This window comes from Vipera ursinii (genome assembly GCF_947247035.1).
Source record: "Vipera ursinii genome assembly, chromosome: 12".
Lineage (NCBI taxonomy): Eukaryota > Metazoa > Chordata > Lepidosauria > Squamata > Viperidae > Vipera > Vipera ursinii.
This window is the reverse complement of record NC_139525.1, coordinates 13,404,108-13,427,922: the sequence shown is the minus strand read 5'-3', so window position 1 is coordinate 13,427,922 and position 23,815 is coordinate 13,404,108. Positions and strand designations below refer to the sequence as shown.

At 44.7% G+C, this 23,815-nt stretch overlaps 1 protein-coding gene across 2 annotated transcripts in view; it reads left to right on the top strand.

Moving 5' to 3' along the window:
• Nucleotides 1–23,815, top strand: part of GAB3 (GRB2 associated binding protein 3) — a 101,173-nt gene that overhangs the window by 41,714 nt on the left and 35,644 nt on the right. For both annotated transcript variants that reach the window (XM_083372065.1, XM_083372064.1), the window contains exon 2: nucleotides 8,484–8,787. In XM_083372065.1, the coding sequence (XP_083228191.1) occupies nucleotides 8,484–8,787 (304 nt within the window). The remainder of the gene's footprint in view (nucleotides 1–8,483; nucleotides 8,788–23,815) is intronic.

The following is a 23,815-nucleotide window of genomic DNA, read 5'->3' as shown; positions in this document are numbered from 1 at the left end:
AGCGCGGGCGCTCAATACGTACGTTGCCTTCCCTTCCCACAGCATCCTGTATAGCTTTTTCCAAACGAATCATTATGCAACGAAGTCTCTATCCTTTTTCCACTCCATTGTATGCCCGTTCTCCAGAGAAGGAATTTGCAAGTTTATTAAACTCACTCGCAGCTGTTTCTTTCCTGGTGTTTAAAATATACAAAAGGGTAGAGACCAAGGCCTGGAGTTTGTGACAAGTATGCGGTCTTTTCCTGTTGCTTCCAGCTTTTATTCTGATATAATTCAAAGCTGAAGGTGCTCTGATTTTATTCCGAGTGTGTAAAAGCTTTCTCTCTTTCCCCCCCCCCTTGGCACACCCCATCTTGTCTCCTTTCGACCAGTGAAGAATAGAGAATCATCCTTGCTCGTCTTCATAATAACAGCTCACCTTCTGCTCACCTTTCTTTTAAACGTTCATTGCATAACAAATACGGGAATATCTTTGCCTCTTCTTGTTTTATTCTCAGTGGAAGTATATCAGATCAAATGGGGGAGGTTATTTCATCACTGATATTTTTATATGATCTGTGTTTGTTTCTTTTTATTATTCTGGCTCATAAAAATAATTTATATGTTCATGGAATAAGCCGGGGACATTTTCCTCCTCCTGAACACACCAAGGGGAATGACAAAACAGATTGTTATTCTATGATAGGATGGAGAACAATTCCAGGGTTAAAAGAGGTCCACAAACTGAAAGTTGACATCGTAGTTTTTAGCCATCCTAAAGGGGAAGACGCAAAAGATGAGGGTTTTAAGTCACAAAAGTTGGGGAGGGGGGGAAATCCCACACACTAATGCCATGAAAATTTAGAATATCGAGGTTGTCCTTGACGTACAATCACAACTGAGCCCACAATTTCTGTTGCTAAGTGAGACAGTTGTTAAGAGAGTTTGCAATCTTTCTTGCCACAGGTGTTCAGTGAATCACTGCAGTTGTTACATTAGTCACACATTGTGAAGTGAATCGGGCTTCCCCATTAACTTTGCTTGTCAGAAGGTCACAAGTAGTGATCGTGTGACCCCAGGCAATCGTCATAAGTATGAGCCAGTTGCCAAGTATCTGAATTTTAGAATAGAATAAGAGATGGAAGGGACCTTAGAGATCTTCTAGTCCAGCCCCCTGCTCAAGCAGGAGAGCCTGTACCATCTCAGACAAGTTTTGGTTTTGATCATGTGACCGCAGCAGTGCTGCAACGGTCGTAATTGTGAAAAACGGTCACGGAAGTCACTTTTTTGAGTGTCATTGTAACTTTGAGCGGTCACTAAATGAAATTTTGTAAATCGAGGACTACCTGTATTACAACGTCTAGGAGACTTCACCTTGTGCACTCATTCTTTGAAAACCCTTTGTCTTATACTGGAGGGTCCTCATCTTGCTCTTATAAATGACAAGGGGGCCGCTAAGATGGCCCTTGGCTAGGAATTCCTAAGGTTTAAAATCTGAATGATCCGCCTCTCTGCAGCAGGGAGAAGACGGCAGACTAAAGAATCTTGGCTGAGCTGTTTGCTTTTACCCTGCGGATTTTGGGGAAATAGTTCTTGCGAGTAGCACACCCCGCCTCCCCCGTGTGGGGTATGTGTTTATCAGAAGTGCTTCTTGAGACGACAACAGAAGCACCACATTTGGTGAACCACAAATTACTCAGGGCTTACTTGAGATGGATGGAGCTACCTCTCGGAATTAGTAAGCCAAGCCCTCTTAGTCATGGCTTGAGCAGAAAGATTTCAGCTTTATGCAGAAAAACGCAACTGGTGCCAAACCAGCTTGTGACGTTCAGGCTGTTCTCGTCAGTGAATCTATTGTCTGGAGAATTTCATTCCATCAGGGTTTGGTTTGCCGCTCTGTGAATGAGTGGCCTGTTCGTTTCTGTTGAACTGAGTTTTCTTCCTTAAAGAGAGTTACGTTTGGTTTCAATTGTGCCGCCATCCTTGTCTCATATGACCTCCTTGTTGCGTTATGCGGTCATCCCCCAGAAATGGGTCTTGCAGCTTTGTTCTGGAGAAACTGCATCTTTCCCAAGTTCATCGGTACCGGCCTTTCCCAAGTCTTCTTACTGAGGATGGTTAGTTGATTACGGCTCAGACATGCCAGGATTTAACTGAGACACATTGCAAAGCGTGCACCCTGCTACTGATTCATGGCCAGAATCTTGGGGGCAAAGCAACAGACTGATAAAGATTTGACTACATAGTGGCTTTTGTTCGGTTTTCAGATTGCTCGCTTGGGTGAACACACAGCACCTAATTCATTTTGCTTTTCAAGTCAGTTTTATTACAGTATTTTCCAGGATGGCCCAGAATTCAGAATCCCTAAACAGAGATTTTGTCTGAAATAGTATGCAGGGGTAGGCAACCTTGGCTCTTTTATGACTCGTGGACTTGCAACTCCCAGAATTCCTGAGCCCAGCATTTGGAAACGTCTCCCTTTGCCCTCAGCATGGCTGGCTCAGGAATTCTGGGAGTTGGAAGTCCACGAGTCATAAAAAGAGCCAAGGTTGCCTACCCTAGGGTTTCCTGCCTGAGCAGGGGGTTGGACTAGATCAGGGGTGTCAAACTCAATTTCACTGAGGGCCGCATCAGCATTGCGGTTGCCCTCAGGGGGCTGGGTGGGTGTGGCCAGGGTGGGCGTGGCCTACTGGGTGGGCGTGGCTAGAGTGCGTATGGCCTACTGGGTAGGCGTGGCCAGCTCTACATCGTTGGCATCAAGGGTGCCTATGGGGGCCCGGGCAGGAGTGGGACAGATCTGAGGGTCTCTGGCAGAAGGAGGGTCTCTGGGCCAGGGCCAAGGCAGTGGGGGCCGGTCCCTCACTGTTTCCAGGGTGGCTTTGTGGGCCACATGAAACCACTTCGCGGGCCGGATCTGGCCCCCGGGCCTTGTGTTTGACATGTCTGGACTAGATGACCTCCAAGGTCCCTTCCAACTTTACTATTATTATTGTTATTATTATTTCCACATAGCTGATTATGGTCTAGTCGTGGGCGCAAAAGTGCATCCGATAGGATTAGAAGCTTTCTTCAATCAAGCTCAGAAGCAGGGCTTCTTGACTTAAGACCACAGTTGAGCCCAAAATTTATGTTGCTAAGCGAGACATTTGTTAAGTGAGTTTTGCTCCATTTTACGGCCTTTCTTGCCACAGTTGGGAAGTGAATCACTGCGGTTAAGTTATTAACAGGGCTGTTAAGTGAATTTGGCTTCCCCATAGAATTTGCTTGTCAGAAGGTCATAAAAGATGATCGCATAAACCCCCCAGGAACTGCAACTGTCATAAATATGAGCCAGTTGCCAAGCATCCAGATTTTGAGCACGGGACCATTGGGATGCTGCAACGGTTGTAAGTGTGAGAAACGATCAGGGATCACCTTTTTCAGTGATGTTATAACTTAGAATAGTTACTCAGTAAATGGTTGTGAAGTTGAGGACGAGCTGTATGTAAAAGTAAGATCAGGGTTTGTTCTGCCTAATTGTGAAATAACCTTAATATCTTAACCCGCCTTCACTTACTTTAATCATGGATTGAGGCTGAGTGTATTTAATTGGCTTCTTTTAATCATAGCTTAAGGGACGCGGTGGCTCAGCGGGTTAGGATGCTGAGCTTGTCGATCAGATGGTCGGCAGTTTGGCGGGTCGAATCCCGAGTGCCACGTAACAGAGTGAGCACCTGTTACTCGTCCCAGCTTCTGCCAACCTAGCAGTTCGAAAGCACGTAAAAATGCAAGTAGAAAAATAGGGACCGCTATGGTGGGAAGGTAACAGCGTTCCGTGCGCCTTTGGCATCTAGTCATGCCAGCCACATGACCACGGAGACGTCCTCGGACAAGCGCTGGCTCTTCGGCTTTGAAACGGAGATGAGCACCAGCCCCTAGAGTCGGAAACGACTAGCACACATGTGCAGGGGAACCTTTACCTTTACCTAATCATAGCTTATTGTTACGCTAAGCCACAAACCCAAACTGGTTTCTCGTTTTTGTTCTATTTTGTCCTTACATGCTTGCCAGTTTTCGGTTTTGAGGGAAAACGACAAGAATCCATCAAGTAAGTTTTACAAAACAAGGCATTGTTGTTTCGCTTTCATGGGAGACTCTGTCTTGCTCAGCAGCCTATCCTAAAATCAATCCAGGTTTAGCATTAGAATTTGTAAATGCAATTGTTCAGGTTATTGGAGGCTGACAGGCGGCGCGAAAATACAGAGATGGCAAACAAGCCGTGAGATAGCAAGTTTCACTCTAAAATCCTTTCTTTAACAAGTGCGGGGTTTTTATAACTCTTTGCAAAGGGTCAGTGCAAATTAATATGGAGTCACGCTGGCTCTGTGTACGGCTTGGCTGAAATCATTCTTGGAAGACTGCTCTTACCTTAACGAAAAGCAAGGGTCAGAAAATGCACAACAGAGATAAGCATCAAAGCCACCAAACCATTAGGCGCTCCTTTCCAGAAACCACAAAATAGTTGCTCTGAGTCTTCTCCTAGCCAGCTCAAGGAAACACAGACTGCTTTCTGTTTACAGAATACAGAATAATAGAGCTGGAAGGGACCCTTGGAGGTCTTCTAGTCCAACCCCCTCTGTTCAAGTAGGAGATCCTATGCCAGACATGTCAAACACAAGGCCCGGGGGCCAGATCCAGCCCGCGAAGTGGTTTCATGCGGCCCGCGAAGCCATCCTGGAAACAGTGAGGGAATGGCCCCCACTGCCTTGGCCCTGGCCCAGAGACCCTCCTCCTGCCAGAGACCCTCAGATCTGTCCCACTCCTGCCCAGGCCCCCATAGGCACCCTTGATGCCAATGATGTAGAGCTGGCCACGCCCACCCAGTAGGTCATACGCACTCTAGCCACACCCACCCAGTAGGCCACGCCCACCCTGGCCACACCCACCAGGCCCCATGAGGGCAACCACAATGCTGATGCGGCCCTCAATGAAAATTGAGTTTGACACCCCTGTCCTATGCCATTTCAGACAAATGGTTGTCCAGTCCCTTCCTAAAAGTCTCCAGTGTTGGAGCACCCACAACTTCTGGAGGCAAGCCGTTCCACTGGTTGATTTGTTCTTATTGTCAGGAATTTTCTCCTTAGTTCTAGGTTTGTGTCCCTTCGAGGTTCTCAGTCATCCAGGTCCTGCTTGTTCCAAAGATGCTTTTTTTCAGGAGGCAACTGGACTTTCTTGTGTTTCTTGTCTTGCTTCTCATCGAAGAAGCTTCCTCAGCTCTGACTGGATGGTGCGGATTGGAAGTTAGTTCTAGGTTGTTCCTCTCTTTGTTCATTTTCCATCTGTTCCTTTTTGTCTTCCCGCTTTTGTTTAGCTTGCTTTGACAGGGACAAGAACAACTAAGGATAAAATTCTTATCACCCTGTCCAATGGATTTTGGCTTGCCAAGCCCAGTCAGATACAACTGAAGTCCTGCAGATGTTTAGGGAAGAGGAATCATGAGGGGGTGGGAGGGTAGAAACTTAAAACATGTTCACCTGTTCCATTTTGGCTTTGTATTTTGGATGAGTGTTAGTCGAAATAGCAAAACCACCTCTGTGCATAGAAGAGCAGGCACTGATGTGACCACCATCAAGTACCCAGTTACATGGTGGCTTCACTTATCCCTTAAAACCTTGCTAGAACGTTGAAGATGTTAGTGATCCTTTGATATCTTGTGCAAGAATGCCAACATTTCACAAGATGTCACTGAAATTGTGAAAAACGTTGTTAAGTGTCATGTAAAGTCTTGGAAGGTTGGACACTAGCTCCTGAGGTCTCAGAAGACCTTGAGGAAATGTTAAGAGGCTTTACTGATCTTTTGAGAAGGACCTTGGAGTTGAAAGACACAGCTGACGTGATGGAGAAGCCTTCTGGGGGGATCTGGAAAGCCTCTATTTAAGCAAAGTTTGCGATACTTAAACCCTCCCAGCTTAAGAGACTCGGTGATGGGAACAAGAAAACTGGATCTGATGTGTGGGTCACATAAATTTTATTTCTTCTGAGCTGGATTTCTGGGAAAGCATTGGATAAAGGTTTCTCTGTCTGGTCATGTCCGACTCTAGGACACGGCTCATCTCTGCTTTTTGGTCAAGGAGTCAGCGTTGTCCAAAGACATTTTCCATGGTCATGTGACCGGCATGTCTATATGCCAAAGATGCACAGAACTCTGTTACTTTCCCACCAAAATAGTACCTATTAATCTACTCTCATTTGCGTGCTTTCAGACTGCTAGGTGGGCAGGATCTGTGGCAAGGAACAGGAGCTCAACCGTTGGCGTCGCTCAGGTCTTGAACCTGGGCTGCCAGCTCTCCAGCTGACAAGCTCAGCCTCTTTAACACTTGGTCACTGTGCCCTCTGGGAACGCATTGAAGAAATGTGGTAATAACTGTTTAGAACAGAATAGAATAACAGAGTTGGAAGGAACCTTGGAGGTCTTCTAGTCCAAAGCCTTGCTTAGACAGGAAACCCTAGACCATTTCAGACAAATGGCTGTCCAGTCTCCTCTTACAAACTGCCAGTGTTGGAGCATTCACCGCTTCTGGAGGCAGGTTGTTCCACTGGTTAATTGTTCTCACTGTCAGGAAGTTTCTCCTTAGTTCTAGGTTGCTTCTCTCCTTGACTAGTTTCCATCCGTTGCTTCTTGTCCTGCTTTCAGGTGCTTTGGAGAATAGCTTGGCTCCCTCTTCTTTGGGGCAGCCCCTGAGATACTGGAACACTGCTATCATGTCACCCCTCACCCTTCTCTTCATTAAACTAGACATGCCCAATTCCAGCAAGCTTTCCTTATATGTTTTAGCCTCCAGTCCCCTGTTTGTTGTTCTTCTCTGCACTTTTTCGGGAGTCTCAACATCTTTTTTATTATCGTGGTGACCCAAACTGGATGCAGTATTCCAGGTGTGGCCTTACCTTACCTTACGTTTCTTGCTCCTAATGTTTATGCCATGTATTTGGCATAGTATGAATTTAGCCTTGAATGACAGAGGTGGGAGGATAAGCAACCTCCAAACCTGAATTCCATGACTTTTGGCTTTGTGCTTGTGGGTTTTTGTTTTTGTTTTTTAAATAATTCCAAAGGCTCAGCAGAAATCTCCTGCATTAGATCTGCCTTCCCCAGGTCGATGTCTGAAGATGTTGTGGGATCCAAGTCTTAGAATACTCTCTTTCTCCCCGAGGTGATAGTTAAGGACATGTTGAGGGCCTTCTTAGTTGTGGAACCCCATTATAGGATGCCTCTTCCCGGATTCTCAGCATCCTTATCTTTGCTCTGCCTTAAGACTTGGTGGCCTACTCAAACTTTGGGATTCTTTGAAGTGTTCATTGTGCATTTTGCTCAGAAATTGTTGGATTCTGAATCCCCCGTTTTCCTTCTCTCTCTTTTCTTTCTTCTTTTATTACAGTTGGCAAATTATTTCTCTGACTGATGATGCAGCGTTTTCAGTGGGCGTGTTGTTATTTCAGAGGGAAGAGGTTGAGAGAGATTGCTAAGTGCAGACTATAAATATGGGAATAAATATGTAAATAAAGTCACAGATGTGTTGTTTGTTGAAAGTCCTGTGGTTCAGGATTTTCTAGTTCAGCACCTTGGGTAATACATACTACACGCAGCCCTTTCTGTCGCTGGGGACATGCTTGGCATTTAATGACCTGAGCTACTCTGTAAAAAGGGGATGAGGCCCCGGGCAACCATAGAACTCTGTTTCCATTGTAATTCAGTTATTTTAAATTTAAATTAGTTAAGTAGAGCTCCCAGTGTTATTCCTAATGTCCTTAACTGTCCACTCTCCATCACATAAGCAGTTGAACTTCGTTAGAGATTAGACAGCCTGTGCCCTGTTGGGTCATTGTTTCAGAGATATTTCCTTATCTAAACAGAGAAACAGAATGACCAAGAATAGGCAAAAAAAAAAGCAGTGGAAGCAGCAGGGACTTCTGACTTCCTGTTGGTTTTCCCATTGAGTTTCCTTGTGGGAATCAGGCAAGAAGCATCGCAAATATGCCTTCCCTCCTCTCCCCTTCTTCCAGGTGGGTGGTTGCTGCTGGATGAAGGAGGAAAGGAGGGATTGCTAGAGTGGCTGGGAAACTGTCCTGGAGCTTTGAAAGTGAAAGTCATGTAAGTGCACTGAAGCAGCCACAGCTTCCCCAAACTAAAGTTAAATTGGTAACTCTGTTGTTAAACAAATCTGGCTTCCCCCTTTCCTCTGCTTGTCAGAAGGTCGCAAAAGGTGACCACATGACCCCAGAACACTTGAACCGCCCTAAATATGAGTCAGTTGCTAAGCATTTGAATTTTGATCACGTGACCACGGGGAATGCTGCAATGGTCAGAAGTGATGCTGTAACTTTGAACGGTCACTAAACGAACTTAACGTGCCTGGCTAGATTCTGGAATAGCTCAGAGATAAGAGAAATGATATGGTCAGGGCTATGGCAGTATCTTTCTTTTTTTCCTCAATATATTTTTTTTCTTGATTGTGGTGTTTCCTCAGGCTTGGCGGAAACGCTGGTTCGTGTTACGTCAAGGCCGGATGAGCGGCAACCCTGACGTGCTGGAATATTATCGGAACAGTCATTCCAAGAAGCCTATCCGGGTGATAGATCTGAACGAGTGTGAAGTGGTGAAACACTCGGGGTCCAACTTGATCAAAAAGGAGTTCCAGAACAACTTTGTTTTCGTGGTGAAAACAACCTACCGCACCTTCTACCTGGTGGCCAAATCGGAGGAGGAAATGCACGTGTGGATCCACCACATAACCCAGATCTGTAACTTTGGACACTTGGAAGATGGGACAGGTAGGTACGATGAGGCAGCTCAGATCTTGCGAAAGTGGTTCGTGAATAACGTACGCCTCTGAGGATCCCACTAGGATTGAGGTGGTGGACACGCTGCATGCATGCATGAACGAATGAACGGATGCTTGGAGATCTTCACACAGTCCCCATGTTTTACACGCTAATAAATTGTCACAGAACAATTGTTTGAAATCTCACTTTCTTCTAAGCAACCTCATCCATCAAGCTGGCCGATTGGCAGAATTAGTTAATCTGGTCTTTTTTTTTTTGTAATTAACATTTTGACATGTTTATCACAGGGAGGAAATGTTGCAATGAAAATCCGTATCACTGTACAGTATGGTGAAAATAGGATGTTGTTGGGGTAGCTTCCATAATAGACAACCACAATTTGTAAGTCCAACCTGTTTGTTCACTGGCAGGTGCTGAGGTGTTGTTGTTTTTTTTTAACCCTTTTTCCATGGCTCCTTTTTTCCTTTCCCCCAGTTGGCAACAATAGGAAGGAAAATAAGTGTGCATTATTATTGTGCACTTTCTGGATTCTACATGCAATATCAACAGACAAGGCAACTAGTTGTTGCCAGGTCACTAACTGTGGGGGATGCTCAGTGCAAAAACACATCAACTGAGAGCGCACATTCTTGCAAAAAAGTGTGTAGAGATTTTCTTGCACTTTGTGATAGCGAAGCACTGACATTCAATTGTAAATAACGCCTTGTTGCATCTGGCCAGCTGGTAGATCTCACTTCACGGCTGTCCTGTTTAGTGACTGTTTGAAGTTACGCTGACATCGAAAAATTAACTTTACAACCAGTCCTTCTATTTATGACAGTTGTGGCATCCCACGTTCACATCATCACCATTTGCGTGTTTCGCAGCTGGCTTCTGACCAAGCAGAGTCAATGGCGAAGCCAGCATTAATACTGCAATCATGGTCACATGTCTCTCTTAATGACTGTAATGACTTGCTTAATGACCAAGCCAGAACTGATGTCACAAGTCCATCATGAGCATCAACAATGTTTGGTGTTGCTTAGTGCCGGAGTTAACCAGTCCTAATTGTTGTAACTGCTGAGTGAGGACTACTTGTCCTCTACACTGCTAAGTATCCTATAATAGAGGCATTTTGGGATGGCATCGCTTCCACACCTCTGATAGCCACTTCTTGTTTAGTATTTTTTGACAAAAGATATTCCGTTCTCTACTCTTCTGATTGGGAGGCAGAAGCATATAATCATAATAACTAAGCACCTTCTTCTTTACGATGGCACAAGGTGAAGAGCTGAGGTGAAAGGAAAATCAGTTTTCCTGATTTCACATTGTAAAATTAGTATGTGAACTGCTTATCTTTCTGAATTCTCATTTCTCAATATTCGGTGAAGCTCTTCTCTAATTGCTCAGTCTTACCCACACGTTGCATATAATAGTGAAAAATCAAACAAAATGGCAGTAGGTTAAGGAATACTGTTTCAGGTGAGGAAAAAAATACCTTCTTTTACAGTAGATTCTTAGATTCTAGTCAAGTATCTCTGTATTTTTTTTAGAATTCTGGCTTTGGTAAAGAACCGGATGAGGAATCTGCCACAAGACAATTACAGCCTTTGAGATGGAAGTTTCTAGAGCCCCCAAATTAAATAATATTTTTTAATGTTAAGAGTTACTGAAATCTCTCCAGATGTTAATGTGTTCCTGAGATTTAAAGCAAGGAAACAAGGACACAATTACCTCAGGAAGGAATTTTGGAAATTCTGTAAGATTTTGACGTGTGTATATCTTTGGGTAAGGGACGCGGTGGCTCAGCGGGTTAGGACGCTGAGCTTGTCAATCAGAAGGTCGGCAGTTTGGCGGGTCGAATCCCGAGTGCCGCGTAACAGAGTGAGCGCCTGTTACTCGTCCCAGCTTCTGCCAACCTAGCAGTTCGAAAGCACGTAAAAATGCAAGTAGAAAAATAGGGACCACTACGGTGGGAAGGTAACAGCGTTCCGTGCGCCTTTGGCATCTAGTCATGCCAGCCACATGACCGCAGAGACGTCCTCGGACAAGCGCTGGCTCTTTGGCTTTGAAACGGAGATGAGCACCGGCCCCTAGAGTCGGAAACGACTAGCACACATGTGCGGGGGAACCTTTACCTTTTACCTATATCTTTGGGTGGGAGGCATAAAAATATGAAATAGGATGTTTATCTGCAATTTAAACCTGAAACATAGAAGGAAGTGTTGATGCTTTTGTGATATGAAAGAAACAAAATTTTGGGAAGGAACATCCAAGAAAAGACTTAAGATCGGATTTAGGGAACTGAAGGCTAAAACATATGAAGAACGGTTGCAGGAAATGAGTATGTCTAGTTTAATAAACAGAAGGACTTGGGATTACATGATAGCAGTCTTCCAATATTTGAGGGGCTGCCACAAAGAAGAGGGGGTCAACCTATTCTCCAAAGCACCAGAAGACAAGACAAGAAGCAACGGATGTAAACTGAACAAAGAGAGAAGCAACCTAGAACTAAGGAGAAATTTCCTGATAGTTAGAATAATTAATCAGTGGAACGACTTGCCTCCAGAAATTGTGAATGCTCCATCACTGGAAGTTTTTAAGAAGAGACTGGACAGCCATTTGTCTCAAATGTTGTAGGGTTTCCTGCTTAAGCAGGGGGTTGGAATAGAAGACCTCCAAGGCCCCTTCCAACTCCGTTATTCTGTTATTTTTACCCACAAATGTAGCATTTCTTTTTCCAGTGGGAATTTCCTGACTTCTTGCTCCTTAAAGCCAGGGTATTAATAGGAAGGAAAATGTGGATTTTCCGTGGGAGCAAGGAATCTGATTCTTATCTTGCTGCAGTGAAAAGTTGCATTTTGAAAGCAGCCCTTAGCAATTTAGTATTTAACATCCCTCTTTCCCTCTTCTCTGAGCAGGATAATCCAGAGAGGTTTAAAAACAGGGAATGTTTGAGAGGGTGGACAGTTTGGCATCCGTCTGTTGAAGCACCCTTGGAAAAATTTTTGAGACACTGTCTTATTTTATCTGTCTGGAAGCCGTAGAACCTAAATCTTGCTAAGCAGAGCACGTGGTTTTAGGGAGACAAGATCTCCAATTAAAAAAAAACAAAAGAAATTAGCACTAAGTACTTTTTGTTTCTGCGCTCTGGTTAAAATATGCTTGGAATGAATCAGCGTACAGATGGCTTGATGGTTACAAGAAATAGTTCAGTGTCTTTAAAGGGGGCGGGGGAAGAATCTGAAAGCTAATCTTCTGGTGCCATTATTTAAAGAGGATCAAATCTAGGGTCCACTTTAACTTGCTTTTTGAGTTGGAGGATATGGCTGAATGTCAACTGCAAACCCAGCATATTCCTGGGGTTTTGCTGAAATTGGCTTGCTCAAATAGGTAATGCAATCACTGGGTGATTTCAGGGGCCTGGGCTATGGTATGAGTATAGCGAAGGACAGCAAAGCCTGTTTGGATGTTCTCTTCTTTAAAAATCAAACCTGGTTGATGTCTATTGTGAGGCTAACGCATGCCCACAAAGAATGTAGGGATTTGTCTAGGATTGTGTACCTAGGTGGAGATGAAAGACTTGGATGGAAGCATAGCAAAGAAGAGCCAGCTTCAGTGTGTGTGTGGGCTGAGCTGATCACTAGATGGCAGCAGTGAGGTATTGTTAGACATCTCTGTCTTTGCTGCCATCTAGTGGTCATGGAGAGTTCTGCTACATGGGAGATTCATGTAGATTTGTCCTTGTATAGATGCCATCTTCAGACGATGTTCTAAGCTTCCCTACTGTCATTACTCCTTGAGAGAGGCTTGTGTGTACAGGCCCCGGATACCCATACAGATCTGCTCCCTTGAATGTAGCCAATAGCTTAATTCGTTTTAGGATGGGAGGCCCAACAGTATTCATGGCCCTGGTTTTGGGAGTGAAAAGGAAATATTAAGTTGCAGACATTGGGAGACCTTGGCAGTTTAGAAACTCTGCTGTGATCTGAAAGAATTTAAAGTGTGCCTGCAATACTTCCATTTATGTTATTCTGTTATCTTCTTAATGTATAAAGGCCAAAGAAGAGATTTATTTTGGAGTTCAGATTTGAAGCACTTAATTTTGATCTATTGCAGGCAAGACCCAATTCTTTCCACCATAAGCTGAACCTTACTGTAGTCTTCTGAATCTTCAGATACATCATCTTGCAGAAGATAATTTGCTTCAGAGGACATGTAATAGACTGTTCCCAAGGCATTTGTTGAGGCAGCTGTCTTATTTTTAACACTTCCTGGTTGTGCTGATGCGGGTGGGTGGGTTTATCATAATAAAATCATACATGTATAGTTGAAGAAACAATGCACCTCTAAGTAAAATTGGAAGAGAAAAGCATGTACTCTGTTCAGGACCTTTGGTTCCACAAGCCTATATACTCATCATCATCATCATCATCATCATCATCATCATCATAAAGTTGCAAGGGACCTTGGAGGTCATCTAGTCCAACCTCCTGCTCAGGCAGGAAACCCTATACCATTTCAGACAAATGGCTGTCCAGTCTCTTCTTAAAAACCTCCAGTGTTGGAGCATTCATAGCTTCTGGAGGCAGGTGGTTCCACTGGTTAATTGTTCTAACTGTCAGTAAATTTCTCCTTAGTTCTAGGTTGCTTCTCTCCTTGGTCAGTTTCCATCCGTTGCTTCTTGTCCTGCCTTCAGGGGCTTTGGAGAATAGGTTGACCCCCCCTCTTCTTTGTGGCAGCCCCTGAGATCTTTGACCACAACATATATAGCTAAAAACTCCAAGCAGGAACAGACAGCCTTTGGTGGCTGGGAAGAAAGAATTCAACATTTGGAGAAAAAATGGTGAATGGGTAATCATCCAAAATGTGGAGGGCTGGGAATTTTGCTGCTTTTACAGATTTTGGCAAAGAGTTTTTTTTCCTGCGTTTTATAATAATGCTAAGCTGTTACAGGACGTACGCAACAGGCTTCATATGTTTTGGGCCTTAAAAGGGGAGGACATGGTACCATCAGAGCCAGCTTTAGAGACTTCAGACAAGAAGGAGGCCACCACAGCTTTGAGGCTACCCCTTCCAACTTTCAGAACCAGCCCACTTTGGAAGACCCAAATGCGATTGCTCTGGATTTATTAGTGAGCCACGTGGCTTCTATCTTCAAGTAGCTGCCATCTTGAGCGGAGCTCACAGTCTGTTTACAAGGGCTACTCTGAACAATCCCTTGAAGGAGCTTTTCTATGTCCTGAAGGTGCTTCTCTGAAAAGCAACTGGACTTCCTTGTTGTTGTTTTTCTTGCAAACATTTTGCTGCTTCTTCAGTTAGAACCGAAGAAGCTTCCTGGATGAGAAGTGAAATGTTTCCAAGAAAAAACAAAACAAAAACCAAGAAAGTCCAGTTACTTTTTGGAAAACCACCTTTTGGGACAACCGTGATCTGGATGATGGAGGATCTCCACGGACACGGAGACTTCCTATGGTTCTGCTCTGTTTTTCAGAAATAATGGGAAAAAATCTGGAGGTTCCCCCTCCCAAACCTCTTTATTTTCCTCTCTGTTGTAATTTTATTCCCTGTGATTTCTTGCTTTTGCTGATTGTGTTTCTGCTCAAGAGAGAGAAGGAATATGGCCCTTTTATGTTGCCTCCTAGAAAATGGACATACATAATTCATTGCCTGCAGCTGCTCTACCAGCCATTAAAGAGCTTCAGTCATATTATCGGGCACAAGGGAAAAATCTGCAGCTGGACCCTGAGTTCTGTCTTTGGCGTCCAATTTCAGATGGGAGCAGAGTCAAAGAGGGGAATTTGTTCTTCTTGATGAGCTTGTGCTAATGGGAGAGATGCCGGGATAAATCTCAGCTCGGTTGTTCCGAGCAACCTTCGGCTGAGCTTGCCTCCTAATTGAAGTCACATTGTATAACATCGTGAACGAGGCATGAATACGAATGTGGAGGCTCCTTAAAAACCAAAAAAGCCAATGCAATCCTGAGCTGCATTAATAGAGGGACAGAATCAAGTTCATGTGAAGTTCTAGCACCGCTGTACAAAGCCTTAGTAAAACCACACTTGGAATATTACATCCAAGTGTAATATTCTGGTCACCACAATACAAAAAAAAGATGTTGAGAATCTGGAAAGAGTGCAGAGAACAGCAACAAGGATGGGCTTGGGTTTGACTAATCTAAAGAAAAGAGAAATAGGGGAGACATGATAGCAGTGTTCCAGGATTTGAGGGGCTGCCACAAAGAAGAGGGGGTCACGTTATTCTCCAAAGCACCAGAGGGAAGGACGAGAAACAATGGTTGGAAACTGATCAAAGAGAGAAGCAACCTGGAATTAAGGAGAAACCTCCTGACAGTGAGGATAATCAACCAATGGAACAGCTTGCCTCGAGAAATCATGGGCGCTCCATCACTGGAGTTTTTTAAGAAGAGACTGGACAGTCACTTGTCTGAGATGGTATAGGACCTCCTGCTTGAATAGGGGGCTGGACTAGAAGACCTCCAAGGTCCCTTCCAGCTTCTATTCTATTCTATTCTATTCTATTCTATTCTATTCTATTCTATTCTATTCTATTCTATTCTATTCTCCATGTTCCATATTCCATAATTCTATTCTATTCTATTCTATTCTATTCTATTCTATTCTATTCTATTCTATTCTATTCTATTCTATTCTATTCTATTCTATTCTATTAACTGATTAGGGTGCTGGAGGCTAAAATGTATGGAGAATGGTTGCAGGAATTGGGTATATCTAGTCTAATGAAAAGAAGGACAAGAGGTGACATGATAGCAGGGTTCCAATCAGTGGTGGGATTCAGCTGGTTCACACCACTTCGGCAGAACCGGTAGCTAATTTTTGGTTGCCCAGACCCAGAATGGACCTCCGGTAGCTGCATCCACACAGAGAACCGGTTGTTCACATATTTGAATCCCACCATTGGTTCCAATATTTGAGGGGCTGCTATAAAGACAATGGGGTAAATCTATTCTCCAAGGCCCCTGAAGTCACAACAAGAAACAGTGGTTGGAAACTAATCAAGGAGAGAAATAACCAAGAACTAAGGAGAAATTTCCTAATTGTGAGAGCAATCAACCGGTGGAATGGCCTGCCTTCAGAAGCTGTGGTTGCTCCATCATTGAAGGCTTTCAAAAAGGGATTGGACAACCGTTTGTCTGTAATGATACAGGGTCTCTTGCAATGGGGTTGGACTAGGAGACCTCCAAGGTCTCTTAACTCTATTATTTCATGTTCTATGTTCTAAATCCTCCAGAGCAGGTCAAAGAAGCAGCCCTTTACGAATAGAAGGCTAATGGAGGCTAAGGATCTTGTCTTGGAGGGATGATGTGCTAAGCTCAGATTTGTTCAAGTTGGCGTTAAAGTTGCTTCCAGACGAAGCTCAAATTCTCGCCCCAATTTATATAATTTCTCAGGGCTTCTGACTGCAGTTGACTTCTGCTTTGACTTGCATGTTTGCTTCTTGTTTTTGTTTTTTTGTCCTAACCCAGAAAATCAAAGAAGGAAACATAGAAAGTTCATCACGTTGGAATATGGGGGAATGCTAGACTAAAAATCAGGAAAGGAGGTAGGCACTTCTGAAATTTTGCCACGGAAACTTTGGGACTAATCCGGGCAGTTGCCAAGACTGAACACTGATCTAAAGGTGCATGCATGCGCACAGACATACTAGAAACACTGGGAGTTCTAGTCCTGCCTGAGGCATAAAAGCTGACTTGGGTGACTTTGGGTCTTTCAGCACAACTTGCCTCACAGGGTTGTTGTTGTGTGGGGAAAATTGAGGGAGGGAGGAAGGAAGGAGAGAGAAAGAGATTGGAAACCTAATTTTGTCTCCTGTTCTGGACCGAAGCAAAATAAAGATGGATAATAACCATGTAGCTGTTCTTTAAAGCTGTTGGGTTTTTTTTTTGTGTGTGCCTAAGACGCTGCACAATATTTCGGGTGTAGTGATAGTTGCAGTTGGATGATGACACAAAGTAGATGAGACTAGATTTTACATGGCCAGGGCTGGGTTGCTTTATTTTGCCTGCACTTTCAACAAATGCTTAAACCTACATAATAGCTTAGCTCGCTCTTTTATTTATCTGCTTCCTGCTCCAAGCAGTGAGAGCCAACGCTGAATTTGGCCCACTGTGGTCAGAAGGGACCTGGGAACTCCAAAAAAAAAAAGGGGATTTTCCAGATTCCTCCAGTCTCGCGACCATGAAATTGCCTCCCTTGCTTTAAATCCACCTCCAAGTTCAAGCTTCATGGCCTGTTTCCTACTTTCCTTCTTCGTTTTCTGGTCTGCAAAGCCGGACAGAGAGGGGTCATCCAATCCCATCCTTGTCTTTCCAACCCCTGGTTTCCTCTTCTCAGATTCTAATCGTTCTGCGTTTAGCGGAGTCTGCATTTCCAATAGGGGATCCTCAATTTACAACCATTCGTTTAGTGACCGTTTCGCGTTCCAACGCACAGAAAAAAGTTGACTTGCAACCAGTCCTACGACTTATCAAAGGATCTTTGGAAAAAAATTGCAGAGAAGATGATCAAAGGCCTGGAGACTAAAACATACGAAGCACAGTTGCAGGGTTTGGGTTTGGCCAGTCTAGAGAAAAGAAAGACTAGGGGTGGGTGGAGACATGATAGCTGTATTCCAGTATTTGAGAGGCTGACACAAAGAGGGGGGGCTCAATATGGTGGAGCAGTGGGCTAATGCCTCCTTGGTGGAGCAGTGGGCTAATGCCTCCTTAAGTAACACCAGCTGCCTGCAATTAGTGCAGGTTCGCATCCCACCAGGCTCAAGGTTGACTCAGCCTTCCATCCTTCCGAGGTAGGTAAAATGAGGACCCAGATTGTTGGGGGCAATTAAGCTGACTTTGTAATAATGCCGCTTGGGGTGTGTGTGAAAGCCCTAACAAGCAGGCATATACATAGAATGAAGGCTACTGCTAAGCTTGTAAGCCGCCCTGAGTCTTCAGAGAAGGGCGGGATATAAATGGAATTTAAAAAATTAAAAAAAAATTATTTCCCAAAGGACCAGAAGGCAGGACCAGAAACAATGGATGGAAACTAATCAAGGAGAGAAGCAACCTGGAACTAAGGAGAGAATTCCTGACAGTGAGGACAATTAACCAGTGGAACAACCTGCCTCCAGAAGCTGTGAATGCTCCACCACTGGAAATTTTTAAGAAGAGACTGGACAGCCGTTTGTCTGAAATGGTATAGGATCTTCTGCTTGAGCAGGGGGCTGGACTAGAAGACCCCCAAGGTGCCTTCCAGCTCTCTTCTGATTCTGATTCTGCTCTCCAGAATCCCTTGATCAAAATGTACGTGTTTGGCAACCGGCATGGATTTACGATGGTTGCAGTGTCCCAGAGTCACACGATTGCCATTTTTTAACCTTTCCCAGCTGGCTTCTGACAAGCAAAGTCAGCAGAGAAAGCCTGATTCGCTTAGTCACCACATGATTCAGTTAATAACAGCAGGGATTCGTGTAACAACCGTGGCAAAAAGAAAAGGTCAAAAAAATCGGGCGCAAGTCATTTAACAACCACTTAGCAGCAGAAATTCTGCTCCCAATTGTGCTTGCAAGTTGAGGATTCTGTAAAAAAAACAAGTCCATGGATAACTAACATCACTCTTCCGATCCCTGAGCTGGTTTCAAGCACCATCCTGCCACCGTGTTCAGATCTACGCTGTTCCCTCACTTACTTATTGACAGGTTCTCAGAATTAATGCTTGAATTCTGAGCGTCTCTCCATAAATTATGCAAAGAAGGAGCTTTGGAGGTCAGCGTTTACTTTAATGCCTTGCTTACTGCTTCTTCTCCCAGAGACGCTGGCTGATCATTTGCTCAAGCCTGTGTGTCTCTGGAGAGTTGCATCCCAGCTCTGCCAGTTTCATCTCAATGACACTGTGCCTTTTCTTCATGTACTGTAGAAGGCCATTAGACACTTTCCCCCATTAACGATAGCTCCAAGACAGATGGGTGAAATCCATATGACCTCCCGGTGTCCTTTGATAACCAGCATCCGGAGACAGTAGTCTAGAGATGAGACAGATTTTAATTGATGGGCTGGTTTCTCTCCCCCCCCCCTCAGCTTACTCCACATATATGAAAAACAGTAATCAATGGCCAATGACTATGCAGCTAGAATACTCTGGAGCTTAACCTAAGTGCATGAAGCTGGATTGATGGCTTTGGCTAGAATGAAACATAGAAGGTTTAGATTGACACCTTGATGGAGAATCGAAACATGTTAGGTCACATCTGCTAGATGTAATGGATGGATGTCAAATCTGGTCCTTTAGGCAAGAAAGACCATCAACTCCATTCGCAGTGAAAGGTATACTTTTATTGAAAGCCAAGTGGTTTACAGCATCACTGAAGGGAGAATATTTGTAGCTCGGGGTTGAAATGAGGGGTCCTTGGTGCTCTCTTAGTGTAGCACTGATGATGTTACCTAGTTAGGGTAATGAAACGTTTGCAAGAAAACAAGCAAGCTCAGAGAGCACCAAGGACCCCGGGTTTACAGTAGAGCAAAGCCAGAACTGATTTTTGCACGCCAAAAGTTCATGGTTAAACTTTCCTCGCCTACCCTGGTCCCTTATTGTCCAATGATATTTGAATAAATTGTTCTGGGAACAGTGTCTTCAATGGCAGGCTGGTGGGAGAGCTGTTGCATGCCATTGCCAGGGTTTTGACCTTGAGACGGTGTCACGAGAAGGTACGATGAGTAGTTCCACCCCGCTTATCCTTTCTCCGAGAGTTCACGGCAGACTGACAGCTAGCAAATGTGAAACTCCAATGCAGGATGGCAGCTCTGACGATGGAATTTGCAAGAAAGAATGGATGCAGATTTCGTTACTTTAGAGAAACAAGATGACCATGTTGAATAGCCCCATTGGTTTCAGAAAGTTGGATCTGAAGTCACTCGCTTCATGTACAGCAGCCTGGGGAAATAAGATTGGCCCTCCACTTTGACCCTCTTTCAAAAGGGCTTGAAGATATGGGGGACTCCTGGGTGATAGGGAGCCCATCAAGTGTCTATGGAGGTCATGGTTGTCCCAAAGGTGTTTTTTTCAGGAGGCAACTGGACTTTCTCGTTTTTCTTTGAAGGCATTTTGCTTCTCATCCAAGAAGCTCTTCAGCTCTCAAATAGCTCCACACCCTTTTGCACGACTCAGGTGACCCCGAGGACACAGGTAAAGCTCCAAATGGCTACGACGACTCCCTAAAAGAACGCCAATGACCAGCTCTCTGCAAGGAATATAAACCCTTCCATTTCCTCACCATCCAGTCAAGAGCTGAAGAAGCTTCTTGGATGAGAAGAAAAATGTCTTCAAAGAAAAACGAGAAAGTCCAGTTGCCTCCTGAAAAAGCATCTTTGGGACAGCCCATCAAGTAGTTGGTTTGATTGTTGTTGCCAAAGGGGTAGGTTTTTATTGGCTTTTGTATTGGGGTTTTAGTCTGATAGGCTGCCCAGAGTCACTGCAGGTGAATTGGGGTAGAGGGGGGGCATAGAAATTTTCTGAATGAAAAATTAATAAACCTGCAGCTACCAGGTGCCCTCAGATGTTTTGGATTATAACACCCTTTATCCCTAGTCAGAAGAGACAGTAGGGGTGTCAAATGATTGAACGTCTGGAGGATGTACAGCAAAGAAAAACCACGGTCAAGTTCTTTGACGGCTGTATCTCACCACTACTGTCTCTGCTGGCTAGGGATAATGGGAGCTATAATCCAAAATATCTTGATGGCTCCGGTTAGCTGCAGGTTTATTAAATTTTCATTCAGAAAATTTATATGGCCGCCCTATTCACTGACTCCAGACAGCCTATCACCGTGGTGGCAAACCTATGGCACGGGTGTCACAGGTGGCACGCAGAGCCCTCTCTGTGGGCACACACGCCATCGCCCCAGTCCAAGGCCTTCAGCTGGGTTGTATAAAACCTTTTCGCTTTAAGCCTCCACCGCCATGGGCAAAAAAAAAAGGTTCAATCAATCAATCAGTTTCAACTTCTCGCAGGAAAAAAAAGATCTCGCAAAGTTGGAATTGATTGGTTGAACTTTTTAGTCCCACCCAGTCTGCCGTTACCACGCCCAGCCAATGGGCCACGCCCACCCGGCACCCGACGGTACATAAGTGGGTTTTGGGTTGCAGTTTGGGCACTCAGTCTCCAAAAGGTTCACCATCACTGGCCTATCAAAATAGGTGTGGTGCAGTGGTTAGAATGCAGTATCACAGGCTAACTCTGCCCACTGCCAGGAGTTCGATTCTGACCAGCTCATGGTTGGACTTCAGTGGCTGGCTGGGGAATTCTGGGAGTTTCAAGTCCACAGGTTTTATATTTGCCAAGGTTGGATACCCCCTGTTTTAGAGGGGGAGGGGGAAGTCTAGCAGAAGTCAGCAGCACGGATGGCTTGAGGGCTGATCTGGCTGACTTTGAAAACCAAGCAGAATATTTTTTTTATTTTATTTTATTTATTTTTTATTCCATTTATATCCCACCCTTCTCTGAAGACTCAGGGCGGCTTACAAGCTTAGCAGTAGCCTTCATTCTATGTATATGCCTGCTTATTAGGGCTTTCACACACACCCCAAGCGGCATTATTACAAAGTCAGCTTAATTGCCCCCAACAATCTGGGTCCTCATTTTATCTACCTCGGAAGGATGGAAGGCTGAGTCAACCTTGAGCCTGGTGGGACTCGAACCTGCACTAATTGCAGGCAGCTGGTGTTACTTAAGGAGGCATTAGCCCACTGCTCCACCAAGGCTCCTATCCCTGGAGTGTCCAATCAGTTGTTCCTGCAGATGTGAGCAGATCTTTCTGTAGGTGTTGGTTCAGATATTAATGGCCAAGCAACCTTTTTCAGCTGGATGCTCTCAGATGAATAAGCATCCCTAGGTGGGGACGTCAGATTGGGAAAGGCAACTGGATAAGTTTGGAAAGATATCTCGCAGGGTAACCCATGAAAATGTTATCGGGAGAAGACAATCTGTCTTGACAGACCTTCCTTTTGCCAGGAAACATGCATGTTGCCATCTGCTGGCCGACTAGTTTTTCGGTGGGAAACCTTGCCCTGAATAGACTTCGCCAGCACAACTGAGCCCAAACTTTTTGCTGCTAAGTGAGACAGTTGTTAAGCGGGTTCTGCCCCATTTTACGACTTTTTTTGCCACCTTTGCTAAGTGGATCAAAGTTGGAAAGTGAGCCTGCTTCCCCGCTGACTTTGCTTGTCAGACGATCAGAAGAGGGGATCGTTTGAGCCCCGGGACGCTGGTACCATCACAAATAGGAGTCGGTTGCTAAGCACCTGAATTTTGATCACCTGACCATGGAGGATGCTGAAAGGGTGGTAAGCCTGAAAACCAGTCAAAGGTCACTTTTTTCAGTGCCATAATAATTTCAAGTGGTCACTAAATGAACTGTTGTAAGTGGAGGACAACCTGTATAAAGATTCCTTTTCCAATCTTACTTTCTTCTTTGACAATAAGTTTTCTTTTCCTCTTGGTCTTCATAATCCCATTTTTCTCCGTCCTGGCTATTGATCTAATTCAGGTTAGTAAATAAACTGAAACGCAGGTAGTCCTCAACTTAGGACGACAATTGGAACCAGAGTTTCCATCGCTAAGCTGGCCGGTTCTTAAGCGTGTCGCTCCTGATTTTACAACCTTTATTGCCGTGGTTGTTAAGTGAAACATGTGGGTTGTTAAGCAAATGCAGCTTCCCCCCGTTGGTTTTGCTTGTCAGAAGCCAGCTGGGAGTGTCGCAAATGGCAGTCGCGTGGCCCTAGGAGCCTGCAACTATCACAAATAGATGTCAGTTGCCAACCAATTTTTGATCACGCAACCGTTGTGGTGCGGTGGTGGTTGGAAGTGTGAGGACGGGACTGTAAGCCCCCCTTTTCACAGCCATCTTAACTTCGAATGGTCTCTAAATGATGAATGGTCGTAAGTCGAGAACTACCTGCATCTAATTCAGAGATGGTTATATGGGATCTAGGGCGCTGTGCCCACTCCCCAACAGTCCTTTCAGCCTGCCAGAGCAAATTACACTTCAAACGTGTGCATAGTTGAAACCTAGATTGTGCAGTGTGAGGTTTTGGCCATCTGCGGGAATGCTGAAGTTTCGTAAGCTTCTGTGCGAAAGTCGTGCATTCCTTTATTCAAATTACGGGCTTTCTAGCTTCCTGAAATGAGAATGCTGACATGTCATGAATTTTGGTAGTCTCGTGGGATTGGGGACAATATGAGGGAATTGGTGTTGACACCCAGGGCACGACAGCTCAGCGGTTAAAGACACTGAGCTTGTCAGCTGAAAAGCTGACAGCCAGGGTTTGAGACCCGAGCGCCATGTGGTGGGTTGAGTTCCCGTCCTCGCCTGAGCTGCCCACCTCGCAGTTCGAAAGCATGCAAATGTGAATAGATCAATAGGTACCACTTCAGTGGGAACGTGTCAGTGTTCTGTGCACCTCGGCATATAGTCACGCTCGCCATGTGAGCACGGAAATGTCTTCAGACAATACTGGCTCCCTCGGCTAGGAAACGGAGGTGAGCAAAGGTAAAGCTAATGGTTTCCCTCATTCAATCGGACATGACTGGTCAGGGGAAACCTTTACCTATCGACTCCCAGGTTCTGGGGGAAAAAAAGATTGCTGGGTTTGGGCTTAATTCACTTCTGTATTTTTGAAAGAGTGCTTCGAACACCTGGAGTAAGTGTTTGGCTGCCCATTTTTCAACAGTAATGTCTTTCCACCATATAAACACTCTGCTTCTTGCTTTAGTTCACATCTTGGCCTCTTTTCCTCTGTAGTGTTTACAGATTAGGGAAGTCGAATTTCTACATAGTGTAAACACCTGGTGGCTTTCCATAACAAACGTTTCACTCTATTTATCTTTCAGTTGTCAGTTGAACACTGCTGTGAGAAACAGGACCTTCTCACCCCCGTAGGGGAGGCTGGGAAGGAGCTCTTACTGCGACCACTTTTCTTTCAAAAAAAAAACAACACAAAAAAACATGGTTGGGGGGGGAA